Below are 20,990 nucleotides of genomic sequence, written 5' to 3' on the forward strand. Positions count from 1 at the left end.
GCATACACAATTACACAAATGGACCCAACCAACAAAATCTTATACACCAACTATACATCCCATCTCGTGGATGGTAATGGACAAGCAAATCCTCCTTGAACAGCCAATATTTACTAGAACTGTTTACTTACCTGTATGAAACCTATACAGAAGACTGATGTACATACAGTGAGAGACATTGCACTTCTGCATTGATATTCTTCTTGTCCATTACCATCCACGAGATGGGATGTATAGTTGGTGTATAAGATTTTGTTGGTTGGGTCCATTTGTGTAATTGTGTATGCGTATTTGTTTAGACACAGTAGCTTAAAAAAATATATTCTGCACTTAAAGTATTTTCCGCCCCTGTACTAATTTCCTTATCTCCTGATATCAGTACAGTGGTGTCTATTTTCTCCCCCAGCCTCCAGGTACTAGCTGGAGATCTCCTGCTATCAAACTGATCTCCAGCCGATAGAGATCAGTTCCCCTGGAGAAAACGGCCGCTTTGGCCATTGGGCTCTATGGCATTGAAGCCCCTCCCAAAAACCCCGCCCTCCTCAGGCTCCGCCCCCTAAAAACCTCCCGCCGGTGGCGAAGAGGGACCTGGCAACCCTACAAATGGGCAGCACTCTTAGGCTAGGGTTGCCTGCTCTGGGTTAGGAAATACCTGGGGCAGAGCCTGAAGAGAGCATAGTTTGGGGAGGGATTTCAGTGTAGAGTTGCCAACCTCCAGGTGGTGGCTGGAGAGCTCCTGCTATTACAACTGATCTCCAGGCATTCCCCTGGAGAAAATGGCCACTATGGCATTGAAACCCCTCCCCTCTCCAAACCTTGCCCTCAGGTTACGCCCCCAAAATCTCCAGGTATTTCCCAACCTGGAGCTGGCAACCCTACTTCAATGCCATAGAACCCAATAGCCAAAGCAGCCATTTTCTCCAAGGGAACTGTTCTCTATCGCCTGGAGATCAGTTGTAATAGCAGGAGATTTTCAGCTAGTAACTGGAGGTTGGCAACCCTATCTTAGGCTGTAGCAGCACCATTAGCACAGAGGATGTAGGGTTGCCAACTCTGGGTTTGGAGATTCCTGGAGATTTGGTGTGGGTGAAGTTTGGGGAGGGACCTCCGCACAGAATAATGCCACAGACTCCACTTCCCAAAGGTGCCTTTTCCTCCAGGGGAACTGTTACCTGTCCTCTAGAGATCAGTTGAAATTCTAGGTCCTTAATAGGGTTGCCAGGTACCCCCACCCCCACCCACCAGAAGGGTGTGGGTGGAGCTAGGGTTGCCAGATACAGGTTAGGAAACTCCTGAAGATTTGGGGGTGGAGCTTGGGTAGGACGGGGACCACAGTGGGGTACAAAGGTATAACGGCCACCATCCTTTTCTCCAGAAATCTGAAGTGAGCTGTGGCTCCGGAAAGCTCAGACGCTGCCAGAAATTTTGTTAAGTCTTTAAGGTGTTACTGGATTCTTGCTCTTTTCTACTGCTATTGACGGGCTAACAAGGCTACCCATCATGATCCCTTTTCTCCAGAGGCACTGATCTCCGTGGTCTGGAGACGAGGTTTTCTGGCATTTGCAGCTTTGGGTTATCAAGGCACCTCAACACTCAAAAGCTCACACTGAAATAAAAATCTAGTCTTTTAAAGAAGAAGAGTTGGTTTTCATATGTCGACTTTCTCTACCACCTAAGGGAGAATCAAACCAGCTTACAATCACCTTCCCTTCCCCTCCCCACATCAGACACCCTGTGAGGTAGGTGGAGCTGAGAGAGTTGTGACTAGCCCAAAGTCACCCAGCTACCTTCATGTGCAGGAGTGGGGAAACAAATGCAGTTCACCAGATCAGCCTCCCCTGCTCATGTGGAGTGGGGAATCAAATCCGGTTCTCCAGATCAGAGTCCACCGCTCCAAACCACTGCTCTTAACCACGACCCCACGCTGGCTCTCTTAAAGTCTTCATTTTTGCCAAATGAGATGAAAGCTTCACACACCTAACACATGAAACTGCCTTATACTGAACCAGACCGTTGGTCCATCAAAGTCAGTATTGTCTACTCAGACCGGCAGCGGCTCTCCAGGGTCTCAAGGTAGAGGTCTTGCCTAGACCCTTTAACTGGAGATGCCGGGGATGGAACCTGGGACCTTCTGCATGCCAAGAAGATGGTCTACCACTGAGCCACAGCACCTCACCAAATGTGCTTATGACAAAAACTTGCACTGGAATAAATTTTTGTCCATCTTTTAAGGTGCCACTGGACTACCTGTGAGGTAGGTCGGGCTGAGAGAGTGTGACTAGCCCAAGGTCACCCAGCTGGCTTCATTTGGAGAAGTGAGGAAACCAACCCGGTTCACCAGATTAGCCTCCGCCGCTCGTGTGGAGGAGTGGGGAATCAAACCCGGTTCTCCAGATCAGACTCCACCGCTCCAAACCACCGCTGTTAACCACTACATCATGCTGACAGAGTGAGGTGGGAACAGCCACAAGATGGCTGCCACAGGAGGCGGAGCCAGCCATACAGAAAAAATCCTTGCGCTGTGCTGGTAGCTGCTGCCAGAGCAATGTTTTTAAAAATCCGCACAGCCAATCAAATCTCCAGTGGCCAATTAGAAGCCTTGGCCCCGCCAACTTTCTAAAAACACACTGAGCCTCAGGAAAGGTGACAGCGGGTGCTATGGTGCCCATGGGCACCACGTCGGGGATCCCCCGCCCTGACCACCACCTCGCATGGGCTTCTCCAACAATGTGGCGCGTACCGCAACTTATTTAAATGTTTTTTTTTATTATGACAATTTACATGTCATATTTATACGAAAGAAATGACAGTAGATATTATAAACAAACGAACAAAAAAAAACATTATGAAAGGGAAAAAAAAGTTACACAATGAGGCCTCCGGGCTATAAAAAGGGAGCAGGCCCAGCTTATACACAAAGAGCGCCGACCAGACCGTAGTGAGACGACATTGAACATTTTCATTAACAAAAATATTGGCACCAGCCTTAACATTTGTTTTGTTTTTTAAACTTCATTTACAAGGAATACAGTATTTAAACAGTCATGTACCGCAACGCTAAAAACACCAGCCGTTAGTCAACTGCAGTTAGCCCCAAGGGCAGGTCGGCCTCTCCGTTCCCAAGTTAAAATGCATCGTGTCTTCCATGCAAGCAGAGTTCACTGGTGTGGGGAGGGACAAACCAAAGAAGTGGGGGGAAAGCAACTCCAACTTTATGTACAATGAAGACGCTTCCAGATTTTTGTCCCCCCGAGATTATTCTCCCCCCCCCCCAGCTCTTACGGGCCACTTCATAGAAAACATTGTCTTTCGCGTGAAAATCATCGGGGGGGGGGGAATGGGTGCCCCGTTGCATGTATTACACAAATTCTGGCACCGGCGCACAGATTCTGAAGCGCATCTCGGGTTCCCAGCTTGGCCGCTTGGAACAAAAAAAGAGATGTGCCCTTTTGCCTACGTGAAAACGACCCGTGTAAAACATCATTCGGAAGGAAGCCAGCCCTAGATGTATACACAGCGCATAAAATCCACAGACTCCTTTTGCCCTCGGGATTGTAGCCAACTCATGATTCCATTTCTTTCTTTTTTTAAACGAGACAGTAAGTTTTCCTTAAACGAGACAGTAAGGGCACACATTTCACCGGGGTTTGTCGCCACGGCAGTTTCCCAGACGTTTCGTGATGCTACGGTGTTTAAAAAGAAAAGGGATCCCAACCATTAGAGAGGATAAATGTGCAGAAATATGGGGTGCTCCTCTGAATTGGTTGCTCTCGCAAGGAGGAAGAGCTCCGTTACACAGGGCACCGTTACACAGAGAGATCGTCTGTGAACACTCTTGGTGAACTGCATACCCAAGGGGGGATTTTTCAAAGAAGAGCTGCATATCGGGGAGCAGGGTGGGGAAGACGAAAGCAATCTGCTGCTAAAGGCGCAAGTCGGAGGGTTGTTAATGTTAACGCATAAAATCCACTTCCGTTAGTCACCCTTCGCTCTCACAGAAAGCATTTTGGCCTCCCCAAGGAAGACCAAACCCCTCCAAGGCAAACCAGCCTTTGACCCAGTGAGTCTCACGAGCAGGTCTAGCAAGATGCCCAAGTCGTTTCCGCCATATTCTTTGGGGGCTTTACAAATGCGAGCAAACTTCAGGAATGCCCATCTTGGTGGGGTTAAAACAGAGTGCCCGTCGCATCACAAGACGGGCACGTGAAAAGAAAAAAGCAGTCCTGTGAGTGAACATCGTATATGGCTACTTATGAAAACCTGACAAACTGACGCAGAACGAGCGACAGCTATTGGGTGGATCCCATGGATCCACTGCTCGCGCTTTGGTGCTCCCCTCCGGCGCAAGGAGCCTTCTGTCTCTCAAGCGTTTTGCGCCAACAGCTGAAGGAAGGCACCCGAGTTAGCGGAACGGATCTGTGGGTTCCATCCATCCCTTTGCATAAGACTATATAGCAGCCATTTTGCAGGAGGTTGACCGAACGATCCGTGTTTCAGGAACCTGCACGAATTTTGTACGAGTGGCAGCACGGATCGCAACGAATGGGATGCCAAAGCTGTGCCTTGTTGGGAAACTGGCTGTCCTCGGACCCAGGGCCATTTCTTGCCATGGAAACACGGCACACTTCATAGGATCGACTAAGGAGCACGTAGCTCTTAAAAACAGCAAGTCGATTCGCATTCCCACCCACCCAACCATTCCAGCACAAACTACCATCTAAATGCAGAAGGGCCATGGGAGTGTGCATGGCAGAAAGATGCTGAAAGGATGCACGAGAGTCTGAATTCAGTAGGAAATAGGGAAGTGGAAAAGGAGGTTCCTTTTCCACTTCCCTTCCATTACATCAAGCTTTGAGAAATAAATATTAAACCATAAAGCATTTTCCTCCAGCTGGTAAGCGCTGAGCCAGCAGCTGAGCCCGATAAACCCATCCATTTCGGCAAAAGGACATTATTCCTTTTGGATGGCTTGTTCTGCATCGACAGACTACCCAGCAAAAGCGTTACAGACACAGAGGACCCCTTTCAGTTCTTTTCAGATTTATCCAGAGCCTCTTTGTGAAATGGTATTCCCCGCCACACACAATTCCCCAGCGTGCACACAACCCGCACATGCCTTAGATCAAGTTTCTAACACACCTGCATGAAGAAGCTAAGCTAGGAATCCTGGAAGGGTACAAAATCTAATACATATGGTAAGTCATACTGCAAGTTTCTTGCATCATTGGGAGCAAGAAAGGCAAATAGGTTTTCACTCAGCAATGAGTCAACAATGCAAAGTTGGGAAGCAGCCCAAGGCCTTACTTCTGAGCAAATATGAAAAGGATTGGACTTCGATGCGCACGCCCCTCTTGGCATACCGAAGGCAAACTTCCCCATGTTACATGTGGGGAGAAATTAGTGGAGATTGTGCCGCTGGAATGGAACAAGTTCCAAAAGAGTAAAATAAGGTGCATCAAGGGTTTTTCGCAACACATTATCTTATCAACCACAGCTCATCAGGGTCTCATCTCAATTTTTAGACACGGATCCGACCTTGGGAAAATGTTCGGACAGCTGCAACAGATGTCCTATTACAGACCTGCATATTTTATGTCTCGACGTAAAGGATCAAGTCGGGCCAACGCAGACATCAAGCTAAGACGATACGCAGACGTGTAGCGCAGGTCTTAAAAAGCAGTGGCAGCAGGCAGACTGACATTGTGGCAGGTTAGTTCCCCCTCCCCCTCGACAGGCAGGCCAAAGAAGTACCTTCTCTCCTTACGGACCTCATAGCAGTTTGGTGGGAACAGTTTCAATGGGGAAAATGGTATGTGGGTTGTGTGTGTGTGAACAGCTAACCCCCACAGCTACAGCTCCAATAAAAAACAGGAAGGGCGGCCCTTGGCTACTTTTTTAGACTAATTTACATACCAGGGGCTCAAATCATACATCCATGACATCAAGTCTAGCTTTGCGTGTAGAAATCTTTAGACTACAAATGACAGCTGCAAAGCGTGGTGCTATTTTGGTAACCAAACGATGAAATTCCACTTTGCAGCCACATTTGGCTCCCAGAAATCAGGGCAATTAGAGCATCTACCTCGCCTTCCTTTGTTGATCCAACGAGCACAGCCGTCTCCCTCTTCCACAAAACTGAAACCACGTGACAGTTCTGTCTGTGGAGCCATTGCTAAGCTCACATTGCAGGAGGCAGACGTCAACCACAAGAAAGCCGTTTTTTACAATTTGATTTTCCATTGCAATCTGGGACCCCCTCCTTTCTCTTTCAAGTGCAACAAGGGTCCTTTCGTTAATCTAGTCTACTAGCAGCCACCCAGTTATCTATCTATCCATCCACCCATCTGTTTCCACGCTTGCCTTAGCAAGCTCCAAAAGGCTGCGCCGAAAAGTCAAGAATCAATCTCATTCAGCAGCACAAAAAACATCCCACAGCGGGTGTTATCACACGATCAGACACCATTTTGGTCCCAGGAAACACTGGTGCGATTAGACCAGGACGCATAAAGACACAAAATGGCACAATCCCAATATAGAAGAAGTTGCCTAGGACTTGGAAGAGGGATTGGGGGGGGGGGGAGAAAAGGAAGATAGGAAGGTTTGGGGCACTGCTAGGCATGAAATCGGAATCTGAAAGTGAAGCGGGACGGTCTAAAATTTAAAACCACGTGCTGTTAGGCACAAAGAGGGCTGTTTCTAGCTGGGCCCACGAAGGATACGCTGAGCGAAGCAGATTCATAAACTAAGTTCAAGATGCTAGCGTGACCAATACCTTTCAAAAGCTTTTGCACAAAATCAGCTGTGCAACAGCTGGATTCGCATGCAAATCCGGGCTTGTCCGGGTTTTGTGTCATTGCTGCCTTTGACACAGCTCCAGCTCCCACCGGCAGGACCCCCCCGACTGTCTTCCTGGCTGACATCAGCAACTCCCGCAAGTATAAGGAGTGTGTGTGTGGGGGGGCTACAGATTATGGACACTGTCTGCCCTTGCTAAGGATCAGAAATGCAGATGAGTGGGAGAAGTAGGGGGGCACGTCGAGTGGGTAGGAGCAACTTGATCTGGAGTATACAGAAATTGCTAAAGCACAGAATAATACTACGACTGGAGTTCCCTACAACACTAACATGGCGGTGTTAGAGGGTTTAAGGGACAGAGAAGAGCTATGGACAGATTTGGGGGCATCCCAAGGTTTCCTAGAGAGGTATTTGGTACAGACCAAATTGAATTACTATTAAAAACAGAAGAGCTTTGCTACTGACAAACTCCTAAAAATACAACACATTGGGGCAAAGAGGTGGGCAAGGGGGGGAGAGAAAACTCTTGTCTACATGCCAGCTGCATGTCTGATGCCGCCGTTGCCAGCAACGGACCCAACACCGGAATAAAACCTAGAGAAATTTTTTAAAAGAGAGCCGCGTGACCGTTTCAGATGTCAAAGCTGTGGTAGGCTGCACTTTAACACAATGTACCCCCAGAGTCTCCAACAGGTATGAAATGGAGAACTAGGTGGAAGTCCAAACCCTATTCTCGCTCACCTGCTCGTTACGGACCAGAGAGGAGGAGATATGATCTTCCAACCGGCATTACGCTGTCCATCTCCAAGAGTGGGGATATCTTGGGGACAAAGCGCTTTCTCCCAGTAATGTCCCTTCTTCAAAAGCATGGTTTCAGAGGGTAGCCATGCCGTTCTACTGGACTCAAACGGTCCAATTTAAGTCCAGTAGCACCATACAGGCCGACAAGAATTTGGGGGTATCAGCTTTCGAGAACCAAAGTTCACTTTGTCAGATAGCAATCACCATTCCAACTCGCATCTGACAAAGGGAGCTCTGGCTGTCGAAAGCTCGCACCCAAAAGTTCTTGTCGGTCTCGAAGGTGCTAACGGACTCAAATCGAGCTCTTCTAAAGCAGCTGGTCACATGATGGTTATTAAAAACGCGTGCTATGCCCGTATAAAGTGGCCCGCCAACAAACATGGACACTCAAAACAGGACACCTGGACAGACAGGTGAAGTCAGTCGCTCTCACGCCAATAAAACACTTGCACGAAGAGAAAGCCTCCGAGGACGAAAACCGCTTCAATGACGAACTTCAATTTGAAGTAGATACCTAAGAGTGTGAGAGGCGGGAGGGGTTCTTACCAGTGTCCAGCTGTGTCTTTACCCGAGTCTGGCGAAACGTATTTGCTATGAATCCCAACTCCTTCACAGCCCAACATGATATTCCCCCCCAACAGATAACATACACAGATTGTAACGAAAAGAAGAGCCTGATTTATGAACTCACCACCAGCGAGGTGTCAAAAGCTCATTACAGTACACTTCTTACTGGGGGGAAAAACCCCTTTTTAAAAGCTGTTTTATTAGGGGAACTGCGAATTAAAAGATACGAGAGCGTTTCTCTTCCTCGCTTCCTCCGCTTCTGTACGGTGTGGGTAATCCTCGGGGTCGACCCGGGCTGCTTTTCAGGAAGGCGATTACTAAAATGAACTACGGTAAGTTAACCTACAAGTCACAAAATGCAACGGTAAAGATAGTTAATTTCTCCCCCCCCTCCCCTTAAAACTGCATGTTAAATTGTAATCTAAGTTGTGAACATTTAAATATAATATATATCTCATATGAAAAAGTTGGAGCACAAGTGCTTTTCTGCGCCCCCACCCCACCCCTCCCATTCCCACACTCACCCCCAATTTAAATTTTGGGCCCTGGCCAGCTTGGAATGCTTTCTTTCCAACCACCCTACTTTTCTTCCCAGATGTTTCTGGGCGCTCATGAAATAGAAAGTCAAAAAATATACAAATCTCTCATTTACTACAAGGTCTCTGTGTGGATGAAGTTACTCAAGACCGGGGAACTGGATGAAGGAGGGGGGCAGAAGAGAATCAGAGCAGGGGAATTTACAGTAATTATCTTCAAAAGAGTTGCAAAAAAGACTGGTCACTTCATGGGAAAATGGGGTGGCGTGGGGTGGGGACCACAACTGCAGGACTGGTGAGATTCTGACTGCTAAAAAGTGATACTGTAGTGGAGTTTTCTAGGAAAAATAAAACACCTTTTAATAACTGGCCCGCTGGTATGAGCTACCGTGGAATAAATTAGCACAAAAATGGAAGTCTTATAACTGTTCACTGTTACAGACGTAATCAACAAGGTCAGTCACTCGCAAAAGTTCATCCTCGTCTTCCTCCGGCCCTACCGCCTCCTGGCCCCCACTTGTCCCATTGGGCGCTAAGCTGGCATTGGCTGTGCTGTCCTTGGGGGCGGGGGTCTTCTCGCCGGGCTTGCCAATCAAGTTCTCGATCGTTTTCCCAGGGCTCTGCCCATTGGTGGACGGCAAATCCACCAGACTGTAGTCCAACGGGCTCTCGACTTTCCCGACGTTGTCAAAGTCGTCCTCCTCGTCGCTTTCTATCCGGTAGCAGGGCTTCTTGGGGGCGTCTGGCGGCACGGGGGGCGACACGGGCTTGCTAGGGGGCGCCGGCTTGCCAGAGTCGCTGTCGGCGCTGTCTTCGTCGTCTGTTTCGATCCGGTTCAGCCGCTTCCGGATGGGCCGCTCGTCCTCGTCCCCATCGTCGTCTTCGGAGTACTCGTCCGTACTGTGGCTGCGCTTCTGGACTGACCTCTTGGACACCTTGGCTGGCTTGTCGTCTTCAGAGTCCTTGGTCAGGTAGCTCTCTGCAACAAGCAGCAGACTTAGAGCCATTATCATTGTCTGAAGTCAAGCAACGGCTACAACTACATTGCTTCCTCCCCCTACACACAGTAAACTCTACGCATACTGAAGAACGAGCTCCCCGTAACCCGAAGAAAAACGGCCACCATCTGCGGTCAAAGCTGTCTACTAAAACCACCCACCCAGCTTCTGTAGCAACGGACGCAAGAGGAGAGCTCAAAATTACGATCGAGGGTTGGATCCTGTTGGGTTGTTCCACTGACAGCAGCGCTTTGCTCCGTTGTAAGGAGCCTTCCACGGACACAAGAATAAGAGTTGGTTTTTATATGCTGACTTTCTCTACCTTTTAAGGAGAATCAAACCGGCTTGCAATCACCTTCCCTTTCCCTCTCCACAACAGACACCTGGTGAAGTAGGTGGGGCTAAGAAAGTTTGGAGAGAACTGTGACTAGCCCAAGGTCACCCAGCTGGCTTCATATGGAGAAGTGGGGAATCAAACCTGGTCCACCAGATTAGAGTCCACCGCTCAGGTGGAGGGGTGGTGAATCAAACCTGGTTCACCCGATTAGAGTCGGCCACTCATGTGGAGGAATGGGGAAACAAACCAGGTCCTCCAGATTAGAGTCGGCCACTCATGTGGAGGAGTGGGGAAACAAACCAGGTCCTCCAGATTAGAGTCCACCGCTCTTAACCACTACACCACACTGGCTCTTGTGTCAATGGAAGGCACCTTCAGCCAGAAGAAAACGCTGCTGTGAATGGAACGGATCTGTGGGATCCATCCACTTTTATTTTCAGTCTCTTCCTGTAAAGCCTTGAGGCTTGAGGCATCAAAGGCTCCGGTTCTCTTCAGGTGACTCGCTCAGGTTATTTGAAGTGGAGACAAACTGATTCCCAAGGTTTAACTAATACAAAATGGCTTGGGGTTTGGGGGTTTCAGGACCTACAGGCACAACATCTTCTAAGCCAGGGGTATCAAGCATGTGGCCCAGGGACCAGATCCAGCCCCTTGAGAGTTCTTATCCGGCCTGCGAGCCAGCCAAGGAAGCCACCCCACCCTGCTCCCTATCTGGACTGGTGAGCCGGCATGGGGCAGCCCCCCGCAAGTGTCAATGATCAAAGACTGTTAAATAAAAGAAAATACTGTAAGAGTGTTATTGTTTTAAGCATGTTTGTATTTTAAGTAAAAAATAATATCACTAATTGGCTTTGCCTGTGTTTTCTATGAAGTTTGTCTCTCTGGTACCTGGCATTAAATTTTATGGTACAAATGGCCCAGCCCGATGAAGTGACGTTTATGTCATATCCGGCACTCGTAACAAATGAGCTCAACACCCCTGTTCTAAGCAAAGCAACTGTGTTGCAGGTGACTAGAGAGCTTAAAGATTTGGAATCTTTGTTCATCTGAGCATAACACAGAATCACAGAGTTGGAAGCGGCCAGACAGGCCATCTAGTCCAACCCCCCTGCTCAATGCAGGATCAACCCAGAGCATCCCTGAAAAGTGTTTGTCCAGCCGCTGTTTGAAGACGGCCAAAGAGCTCACCTCCCTCTCTCTTCCTACAGGCCTCTCTTATAAAAATGCTTACACCTGCGAACCAATCAACAACACGTATGACGTATCAGAACAGGCTCAAAAAGGTTGGGGACCCCTGCACCAGACTGTGAACTGACAGGCTTTCCACCTTTCAATCTCTGTTTATGTATTTAAAACATTTATTAGCCACCTTCTTTCCAACTGAGCTGGAGGGGCAACCGTTGGTTGAACAAGCACCCCAAATGCCTACCACCACACCTACTGCGTCTAACCACAGTTTTAGACAGCATGGCAATCATTCAGAACCATAAGCAAGTGGGGATTTAGGAAGAACGACCGAGTAAATGAAAAGAGCAAGAGTCTAGTAGCACCTTAAAGACTACCAAAATTTCTGCCAGGGTACGAGCTTTCGTGAGCTACAGCTCACTTCTTCAGATACAGCTAGAATGTGAGTCCATCTAGCCTGCTAATGTCATTTACTTGCTTTGGACATTTACATTGCTGTTGTGTGTCTAATTCACTCTTCTCTACTTAAGGATAGATGGACTCACATTCTAGCTGTTATCTGAAGAAGTGAACTGTGGCTCACAAAAGCTCATACCCTGCCAGAAATTTTGTTCATCTTTAAGGTTCTATGGGACTCTTGCTCTTTTCTACTGCTACAGATGGACAAGCACGGCTACCCATCGTTAGTAAATGAAAGATCACCAGCGCACTTGACGTCATTCAATGTTGTTTTTGTCTCTCTCTCTCTTTCTCTCTTTCTCTCTCTGTCTCTCTCTCTCTCTCTGGGCAAACTCTACTGGGCATGTGCACAGGGCAACATATTTATTTTACCTTCACTATCTGAACTGGAAAGTCTGCGCTTGTGAACTCTTCTCAGCTCTTTCCCGTATCGGAAGCTCTTCTGAGAGCCATCGCTTTCGGAATCCTCCTTATAGTTGACTTGTCTCTTCTGATTCCGCCGAGACCTTCTCCGCCGGGTTTCCAGGTAATCCTCGTCGCTGTATTCCGACGAAGCGTTGCTCTCTGATTGGCGAAGGGGGCAGGGGGAGGAGGGAGGAAGAGAAACAACCACTCGAGTTAAGTCTGTGTAATGGAAAACCCTGCTGTGCGGACAACACCTCTGTTCAGACAAAGCCCTCTCCCAAAGGAAAAAGGCAGCCTTTGCCTGCCAGAGGGGTAACACATCCAAGAGAACTTCAGACTTTCTAGTTCTTTCTGATGCATGGAGCTTTGACTCTCAAAATCTTAGAGTCGCAAAAATCTTGTTGGTCTCTAAGGTGCTACTGAACTCGATTCTAGCTGTTCCCACTGAAAAACACTCTTTACAGAGGCTGAGAACTGGCTGCTGGGAGGGGGTGGAAGGTTCTCAACCCAGTATAGCATCAGGTTCCCAAAGAGGTTTAGTTCCCAGAGTCTCCATGAGAAAAAAATGACTTGCCCAGAGTCAAATGGACTTGCGGATGGCCACATCCTCAAATCCCCAGCTTGCAGAACATCTTAAGAACATAAGAAGAGCCCTGCTGGATCAGCCCAGTGGTCCATCTAGTCCAGCATCCCGTCTCACACAGTGGCCAACCAGTTCCTCTGGAGGGCCAACAACAGGGCACAGAGGCCAAGACTTTCATAAGAAGAGCCCTGCTGGATCAGCCCAGTGGTCCATCTAGTCCAGCATCCCGTCTCACACAGTGGCCCACTAGTTCCTCTGTAGGGCAAGCAACAGGGCACAGAGGCTGAGGCTTTCCCCTGATGCTGCCTTCTGGCACTGGTATTCAGAGGTTGACTGCCTTTGAATTTGGAGGTTCCATTTAATCATCATGGCTAGTAGCCTCTGATAGACCAATCCTCCACGAATCCGTCTAATTCCCTTTTACAGCGACCTATGCCTGTGGCCATCAGTATGTCCTCTGGCAGCCCATTCCACATTTTAGTCACTCGTTGTGTGAAGCAGGATTTCCTTTCGTCCATCCTGAATCTACCGCATCTATCTTAAGAGGCTTGCTGGGAAGAGGGGCAAAATTCCCAGAACAAATCCACAATACATAAACAATGCAGCCTCTGCTATACATTCTGTCTTCAGTAGTACATACATACCTGGTTCAGCCATTCAGCTGAAATTTCATCCTGTGAGCCCAGCGTCTAGAAGAGTCCGGCTGGGTGTTTGCCATATAGGTTGGATGGCTAAGGCTGTACACGTGGAGTTTATGTTAAACAAGACAGGCCCCACAACATACTTTGGGTGTGCTGCCCATGATTGAAAGGGCGCGTGTTTGAGTAGCCTAGACTACATGAACCACAAGACATTTTCCTTCTCATAAGAACATGAGAAAGGCAATGCTGGATCAGACCAAGGTCCATCAAGCCCAGCAGGCTGTTCATACAGTGGCCAAGCTCTAGGAAGCCCACAAATAAGACCACTGCAGCAGCATTATCCTGCCTGTTTTCCAAAGCACCTCATAGAATAGGCATGCTCGTCAGATCCTGGAGATAATAGCTATGCATCATGACTAGTATCCATTTTGACTAGTAGCCATGAATAGCCCTTTCCTCCATAAACATGTCTTCTTCAAGCCTTCTAGGTTGGCAGTCATCATCACATCCTGGGGCAGGGAGTTCCACAATTTAACTATGCATTGTGTGAAGAAATACATCCTTTTAATGTTTTGAATCTCTCACCCTCCGACTTCAGCAGATGACCCCACATTCTAGTATTATGAGAGCGGGAGAAAAGCTTCTCCCTGTCCACTTCCTCCATACCATGCATGATTTTATAGACATCATGTCTCCCCTTAACTGCTTTCTTTCCTAGCTAAACAGCCCTAAGCGTTTCAGCCACTCCTCATAGGACAATTGCTCTAGCCCCCTGATCATTTTAGTTGCTCTTTTCTGCACCTTCTCAAGCTCTGCAATAGTCTTTTTTAGGTGTGGTGACCAGAACTATACACAGTATTCCAAGTGTGGTCTCACCACAGATATGTACAAGGGCAGATGGGGGGGGGGGGGGGGAAACCAGCCACACCGGAAACCATTCACAGCCAAGAAAGTGCCAACCATGTTTGTTTATTTACCTTCCTTTATTGACAGTCTGCCTTTCTCGCCAAGACTCAAGGCAGATTACAGCATCAGAAAAACAACGCATCGATGCAGAAACAGTATAAGATACACCGTGAACAATGCAACAACCAGATTACAAAAACTAGAAAAACAATGAAGTGCAAAGAAGATCATACATACAGCAAACAGTGCGGCAAACGGCAGCCCCGTTTCTTTCGGGTGAAGGGCCCTCTTGACTAATTCCATATACTACAGCTCTATTCCCATGATAAAAACAGCCTCCTGAACAATTCCATTTTATACAATCTGCGAAGCGAAAGAAGTGTGCGAGCGATTGGGCCAGCCGGGGAGTTTCCCCGTGAATCGGGAGATCTAACCAATCGGCTTGGGAGTCACTATTTAGAAACATACGTTTCAATTTCCTACGGACAAAAAATGAAATTCAAGTATCCATAGCAGACCGGGTTTAGTTTTAATTTAGGGCTCAGTGACTGGAAGATTTGCCATACCTGGATGGCCTGGGCTAGCCCGATCTCATCAGATCTTGGAAGCTAAGCAGGGTCGACCCTGGCAAGTATTTGGATGGGAGACCTACAAGGAACATCAGGGTCATGACGCGAAAACAGGCAACGGCAAACCACCTCTGAACGTCTCTTGCCTTGAAAACCACACCAGGGGTCGCCATAAAAAATTAAGCCTGTACCCTGACCTGGATGGCCCAGGCTAGCTTGATCTCGTCAGATCTTGGAAGCTGAGCAAGGTCAACCCTGGTTAGTACTTGGATAGAAGACTACCGAGGAAGTCCAGGGTTGCTATGCAGAGGCAGGCAATGGCAAAACCACCTCTGTGTGTCTTTTGCCCTGGCCAGAACAGCCCAAGCCAGCTTGATCTCATCAGATCTCGGAAGCTAAGCAGGGTCAGCCCTGGTTACTTCTTGGATCGGAAACCACCAAGGAAGTTTGGGGTTGCTAACGCAGAGGCAGGCCATGATAAAGCATCTCTGCTGGTCTCTTGCCTTGAAAACCCCACAAGGGGCTGCCATACGTCTGCTGCAACATGACAGTCCTTTCTGCCACCACCAACTGGAGGATCTAGGCCAAATCCAGCTGCCTACCCTATCGCTGGCCGAGAGTCAAGGAGTCAAGAATCAAGAAGGGGCCGTGGCTCAGTGGTAGAGCATCTGCTTGGCATGCAGAAGGCCCCAGGTTCCATCCCCGGCATCTCCAGTTAAAGGGCCTAGGCAGGTAGGTGATGCAAAAGTCCCTTGCCTGAGACCCTGAAGAACCGCTGCCGGTCTGAGCAGACAATACTGACTGTGATGGACCCAGGGTCTGATTCAGTAGAAAGCAGCTTCATGTGTTCATGGAGAAAACTGGACTATCGACAGGACTGGCTAGCAGGCCTGGTTTGGGGAGGGGCAGATTCTGGGCTCACTATCCCTCATGCAAGGTTGCTGGTTTTTCTGGAGACCAATTCTCAACACTCAGCCCCCAGGGCTCAGCCACAAGCGGTGAGAGGGTCCGACTTACCAGAGTCCCCGCTTACATTATCCTCAGAGTCCTCCTCTTCGTCGTCTTCAGAGTATCTTTTCTTGACCGTTTTCCTCCGCAGCCGCCGGCTTTGCCTCATGGGCCTGGGACGGTGCCGCTGGGGCCGGCGGCGGCGGGATGCAGCATCGCTGTCATCATTGGAGGGCTGCTCCTCTTCGCTTTCGTCCACATTTTCGTCCGAGATGACAAACTCGTCCTGAGACCTGCGAGGGCGGGTCAGGGAGAAAGAGCATTAAAAACAGAGCATTTAAGTTAAAAAGAAAAGGGCAATCTGACGCGGTCAGAATAACCCGGCTCCTCTCCTCTCAGACTGTGTCCACGGCGGACATTCTGCGGGAGAAGGAAGGAGGGACGGCATGGTCCCTTCCTCAGACCCCACTTCGTAAGAAGAGCCCTGCTGAAAATGGTAGGATGTAAATATTATAGACAAAGCCATAGTTGCTGTGGCGGACAACCTCCTTCCATGACTTGATAAGGGAAATCTATCTTTCTTGATGCTACTGGATCGGTCAGTGTCCTTCGACGCCGCAGACCTGCACCATTTTATTATTTATTTATTTCATTTTTCCCCCAGACTTATAGCCCTCCCTCCCCATTAAGCCGGCTCAAAGCGGGTAACATCATTTAAAACATGGAATAACATTTAAAACATGAAATCACACTAAAACTCTAAAAAAAACCCAACATGATGGAGCTCTAATTCCCAAGGATACTGTAAGCGCCATACAAGTGGCACCCCTTCAATCTATATTGTTCCCATATTCGGGAGGTGGGGGGAGGCCAGTAAAGATGATCTTGGTGGCTGTCTTCAGTTGTAGGCCTGGTGGAAAAGCTCTGTCTTACAAGCCTGCTCTTAGGTCCCACAGGGCCCTGATGTTACCAGGCAGAGCATTCCACCAGGCTGGAGTCAGGGCCGAAAAGGCCCTGGCTCTTGTCGAGGACAGCCAGACATTCTTAGGGCCAGGGATCACCAGTAGGTTCTCATCCGCCGATCTTAACACCCTCTGAGGGGGTATACCAGGAGAGGCGGTATTACGCTGCTTGGCATTTAGAGACTGTACTAAGAGACTGGCCCTCTGGTGGTTTTGGTCTCCTCTGTGTGGTCACAGAATACATAGAATCATAGAGTTGGAAGGGACTATCAGGGTCATTTAGTCGAACCCCCTGCACAATGCAGGAAATTCACAACTACATCCCCCGTACACCCCCAGTGACCCCCCTACTCCATGCCCAGAAGATGGCAAAAAAAAAAAACCCCTCCAAGATCCCTGGCCAATCTGGCCTGGAGGATGTACTGGAAGGGGCCGAGCAGCTTTCCACGAGGGCAAGAATCCATTTTCCTCTCCGTCCCAATTATCAACTTATGCTGGATTTTCAGGAACAGGTTGGGAAGGGGGGCTCAGGCAACCCCCGCATGACAACTGAGGTCCCTGCTCGTTTGAAGTACATGCAACAGACTTGCACCATACAGAAAGCTTATCCATCAGAGAGCCTAGCATGCTAGCCTTTCAAGCGTGGAGCCCATGGGCACCTCGGCACTCACTGACACCTTCCCTGGCACCCACCAAGTGTTTTTAGAAAGTGAAAGAGGCCAGGTGAGGCTTTTGCCCAGCAGGGCTCCTGGTTGGCCCTTGGAGATTGGATTGGCTGTGCAGATTTTTAAGAAAGTGGCTTTGGCAGCAGCTGCCGCCACGGCACATACATCTGCACCATGTGACCGAAGGTAAGCTGTGGCAGCCGTTTTATGGCTGGCTCCAACCTCCTTAATTCACAGGATCAGCATGAGTTGGAAGCGACTTGCCGGTACTTAACACACACACACACATCACCACTTGCGGCAGTTATTTTGTGACAGCCATTCTGTGGCTGCGCCCACCAGGCCATGTCAAAATTCTGACGGTGCCCCTGCTTTAAAGCGATATTTAAGAGACCCCACGTGTTATGGCCAGCATCAAACTTTGAGAGAGGATCCTACCAATTTCACAGCACAGACAGGAGATTATCATGCTTTATGTAACCCACATTTTAAAAAAACAACTCATTGCAGCTTGAAAACTAGAATGCCAGGGAAGATTAGAATCCTTTTTGCCTATATGCTAGATTTCTAGAGGCAGGGGACTTGATTAGGGCGGTGGGAGGGAGAAGCATCCAAGCATATGATCTACTACTTCCATTCTATTACAGTTAAGAAAAGATTAAATGTTCAAGTCAGGCACTGAGAATCACTATGACCCAGGACAACTGTGGGAGTGGGTGAGGGAGGCAGAAGTGATTCAGTCAGAGCTGAGTACTTTTAAAGTCCCAAAGGATTCACGGGCACAGCACGAAGCCGCCACCTCGAGCAGCTAAGACATTTTCAAAATAAACAACCGTGGCGCTTCCAGGTTTACCAGCCGAGGCCAGACGCGCACCCCCTCCGTCATGGAAAGCGATCCTTACCCCTCGCTGATCCTGAACTCGTCCTCGCTCTCCTCCTCGTCCATGTTGCTGTCGCTGTCCAGGTCGTTCAGCCGCCGCCGTTTCTTGCGGCGAGCGGAGGCGGCCCTCGGGGGCCGCTTGCTCTCCTTCCTTTCTTCCTCCAGGATGGTGGAGATGTCCTTGCCGCGATGCCCCGTGATGTTGGACATGTCTTTGCCTCGGCCGCCGCCTGCGTCGTAGGAGAACAAGACGGCAGGATTTCAGTCCTGTCAAACTCTGAACCCTGGACCGCGCCAGTTGCTTTATCAACCCTGCCCCCACAGGCAGCCAAGAATGGGCAATGCATTCCTGCGGCTGAGAGAGGAGGAGAGACAGGCGTCTTCCTTTTTCATTACAAAACTTAAAGATGAGCAGCCTTCATTTAAGCAAGGCCAGAGGGGAGAACATAAGAAAAGCCCTGCTGGATCAGACCAAGGTCCATCAAGTCCAGCAGTCTGTTCCCACAGCAGCCAACCAGGGGCCTCTAGGAAGCCCCCAAACAAGTCGACTGCAGCAGCAGCATCCTGCATGTGTCCCACAGCACCTAACATAACAGGCATGCTCCTCTGATCCTGGATAGAATAGATATGCATCATGACCAGTATCCATTTTGACTAGTAGCCATGGATAGCCCTCTCCTCCATGAACATGTCCACTCCCCTCTTAAAGCCTTCCAAGTTGGAAGCCATCACCACATCCTGGGGCAGGGAGTTCCACAATTTAACTCTGCGTTGTGTGAAGAAATACTTTCTTTTACCTGTTTTGAATCTCTCACGCTAGTATTATGAGAGGGAGAAAGGCTTCTCCCTGTCCACTCTCTCCATACCATGCATAATTTTATAGACCTCTATCATGTCTCCCCTTATTCCCCTTATTCTTTCCAAGCGTTTTAACCACTCCTCATAGGGCAGTTGCTCTAGGCCCCTGATCATTTTGGTTGGGAGGACAGCTCCTAGGCCACTTGCACTCTAGGCCTGGGTGTTCAGGCCAAATGATACAGACTGGCGCAAACGCAGAATAGTGGCAGCATCTGAACCTAGGTCTAAATTCAAATAGCTGAGAATTTCGAAGGGCCAAATTTGGCCATGAGCAAAATTCTGTGCTACCTCCCACAAGTGCCATATAAACATTTAAATGTCTGATGCATTCGGACGCAGGAGGCGCATCCACCTAGTCAAGGTCACCCATCTGTTCAGCTCCACAGCAGCCCGATGATACATACCCCCTCCGTCCGCCTCCTTGATGTCATCCTCAATTGCCTCATCAATTGCTTCGTCAAATTCATCAAATCTATCGAAGAGGGACAAAGAGGACATTTTTAACCAGTTATGGTGTGAGCCCGGCTTTGTTGGGGAGGGCAGGCTAGAAGATTAACAAATAAATAAATATAAATAAAATATATTTCAAGGAAGGATTCAAGATTCTCAAGATGCAACCAGAACATTAAACAAATACTTTGCAACAGACAAATTGCAATTTGCATTTGGCTTTTACATATAAGGGGAGCTGACTCGCTTTGCCTTTTACTAGAAGGTATGTGAAGTATTTTCTGCACTGACAGAGGTATACAAAGTCAAAGTATTATTATTATAAGACAGAAAAATGCATGTTTTATAAGCTTTCCTATCAGAGACAAGACGACCAGTCTAAATGTTCAGGGAACGAAGTTTCGTTCCAATTGCTTAACACTGTTCTGTTTGCTGGCTCTCTTCATTTAATGGAAATATCTTGCACCAAAATTCCACATCGTAGTAATTGGGTTGGATGCAGGCCAAATTTCCCAATGGCAGAACGGGACTTTCCTCCTCCCCTCCCCACTGCCGCCCACTGATCTCCCCAAAATGCTACTCTACGGGGACAAGCCCCCCCCCCCGAGGAATGACCTGAGGGGCGCAACTGCAGAAGGGAAGGGAAGAAATGAGTGGAAATTGCCAATTTAGTTTGGATCCAACCCGCTGACAGTAGTGTCCTATGCTCAAGGGGGAGGGAAAGAAAATGAGAGGAAATCAATTTGTACCTCAAGCTCTTGGGACAACCGTCCACCAGAAAGCTCCCAATTAATGTTTTCAGGCCTCCTCCCCTGCAGACAACTTCACCAATGGTGCAACTTCCCTGCACTATTCTCTCTTGAAATTTCGATCAGACTCTCAAAAATCTGGCAGCATTTTACAGCATACACAAGCAGGGCAGGCCGACCTTTACAGATTTTTAGGTACGGAAATCCAGGCAGCAACTACGCCCTTCTGTTATTTTCTCCCCCTTATCCTTTGCAAAAAAGAACACCCAGCTGTTCTCTGGATGCTTCCAGTACCAGCCTGCATTTTATACAACCCTGCAAAATGTCACGAAGGGGGATTAAAACGTTGCTAAAATTCGTCTGACTCATAGCTGAGGCCAAGAGAGGGCTAATTTATGTCTTGTACGTTTTTTTATCGGTTCAAGTTTGGCTTCAAAGCGGATAAAACAAATGACCCCCAAAGCCAAACAAAGGCAGATGCAACAAAGACTGGGGGGAGGGGGGACATTTCATAGCCCTGGTGTTGAGCACGAAGCATCGTTTTTCCCAACAAGCTGCGACCCGTTCAAAGTGCTACGCTTGCAGAACGGTTTAATCCCCTCCTGGGAGGACAGTCGGATATCCTAGAGCAAGGAGTTGATTCTGCTGGGTCATCAAGTTTGCCTCATCTGTCAGGGCCGTGACAACTCGCCTGTG

General features: G+C 48.6%; 1 protein-coding gene across 1 annotated transcript in view; it reads right to left on the reverse strand.

Annotated features, from left to right (window-relative positions):
• Positions 1-8,974: 8,974 nt before the first annotated feature.
• Positions 8,975-20,990, reverse strand: part of RSF1 (remodeling and spacing factor 1) — a 60,527-nt gene continuing 48,511 nt past the window's right edge. Inside the window, exons 12-16 of the mRNA XM_056858730.1 lie at positions 19,500-19,567; positions 18,260-18,467; positions 15,800-16,023; positions 12,051-12,242; positions 8,975-9,678 (exon numbers count right to left, since the gene is read on the reverse strand). Of these exons, the coding sequence (XP_056714708.1) occupies positions 9,119-9,678; positions 12,051-12,242; positions 15,800-16,023; positions 18,260-18,467; positions 19,500-19,567 (1,252 nt within the window). The 3' untranslated portion in view covers positions 8,975-9,118. The remainder of the gene's footprint in view (positions 9,679-12,050; positions 12,243-15,799; positions 16,024-18,259; positions 18,468-19,499; positions 19,568-20,990) is intronic.

Source organism: Euleptes europaea, chromosome 12 (genome assembly GCF_029931775.1).
Source record: "Euleptes europaea isolate rEulEur1 chromosome 12, rEulEur1.hap1, whole genome shotgun sequence".
NCBI classification, from domain to species: domain Eukaryota; kingdom Metazoa; phylum Chordata; class Lepidosauria; order Squamata; family Sphaerodactylidae; genus Euleptes; species Euleptes europaea.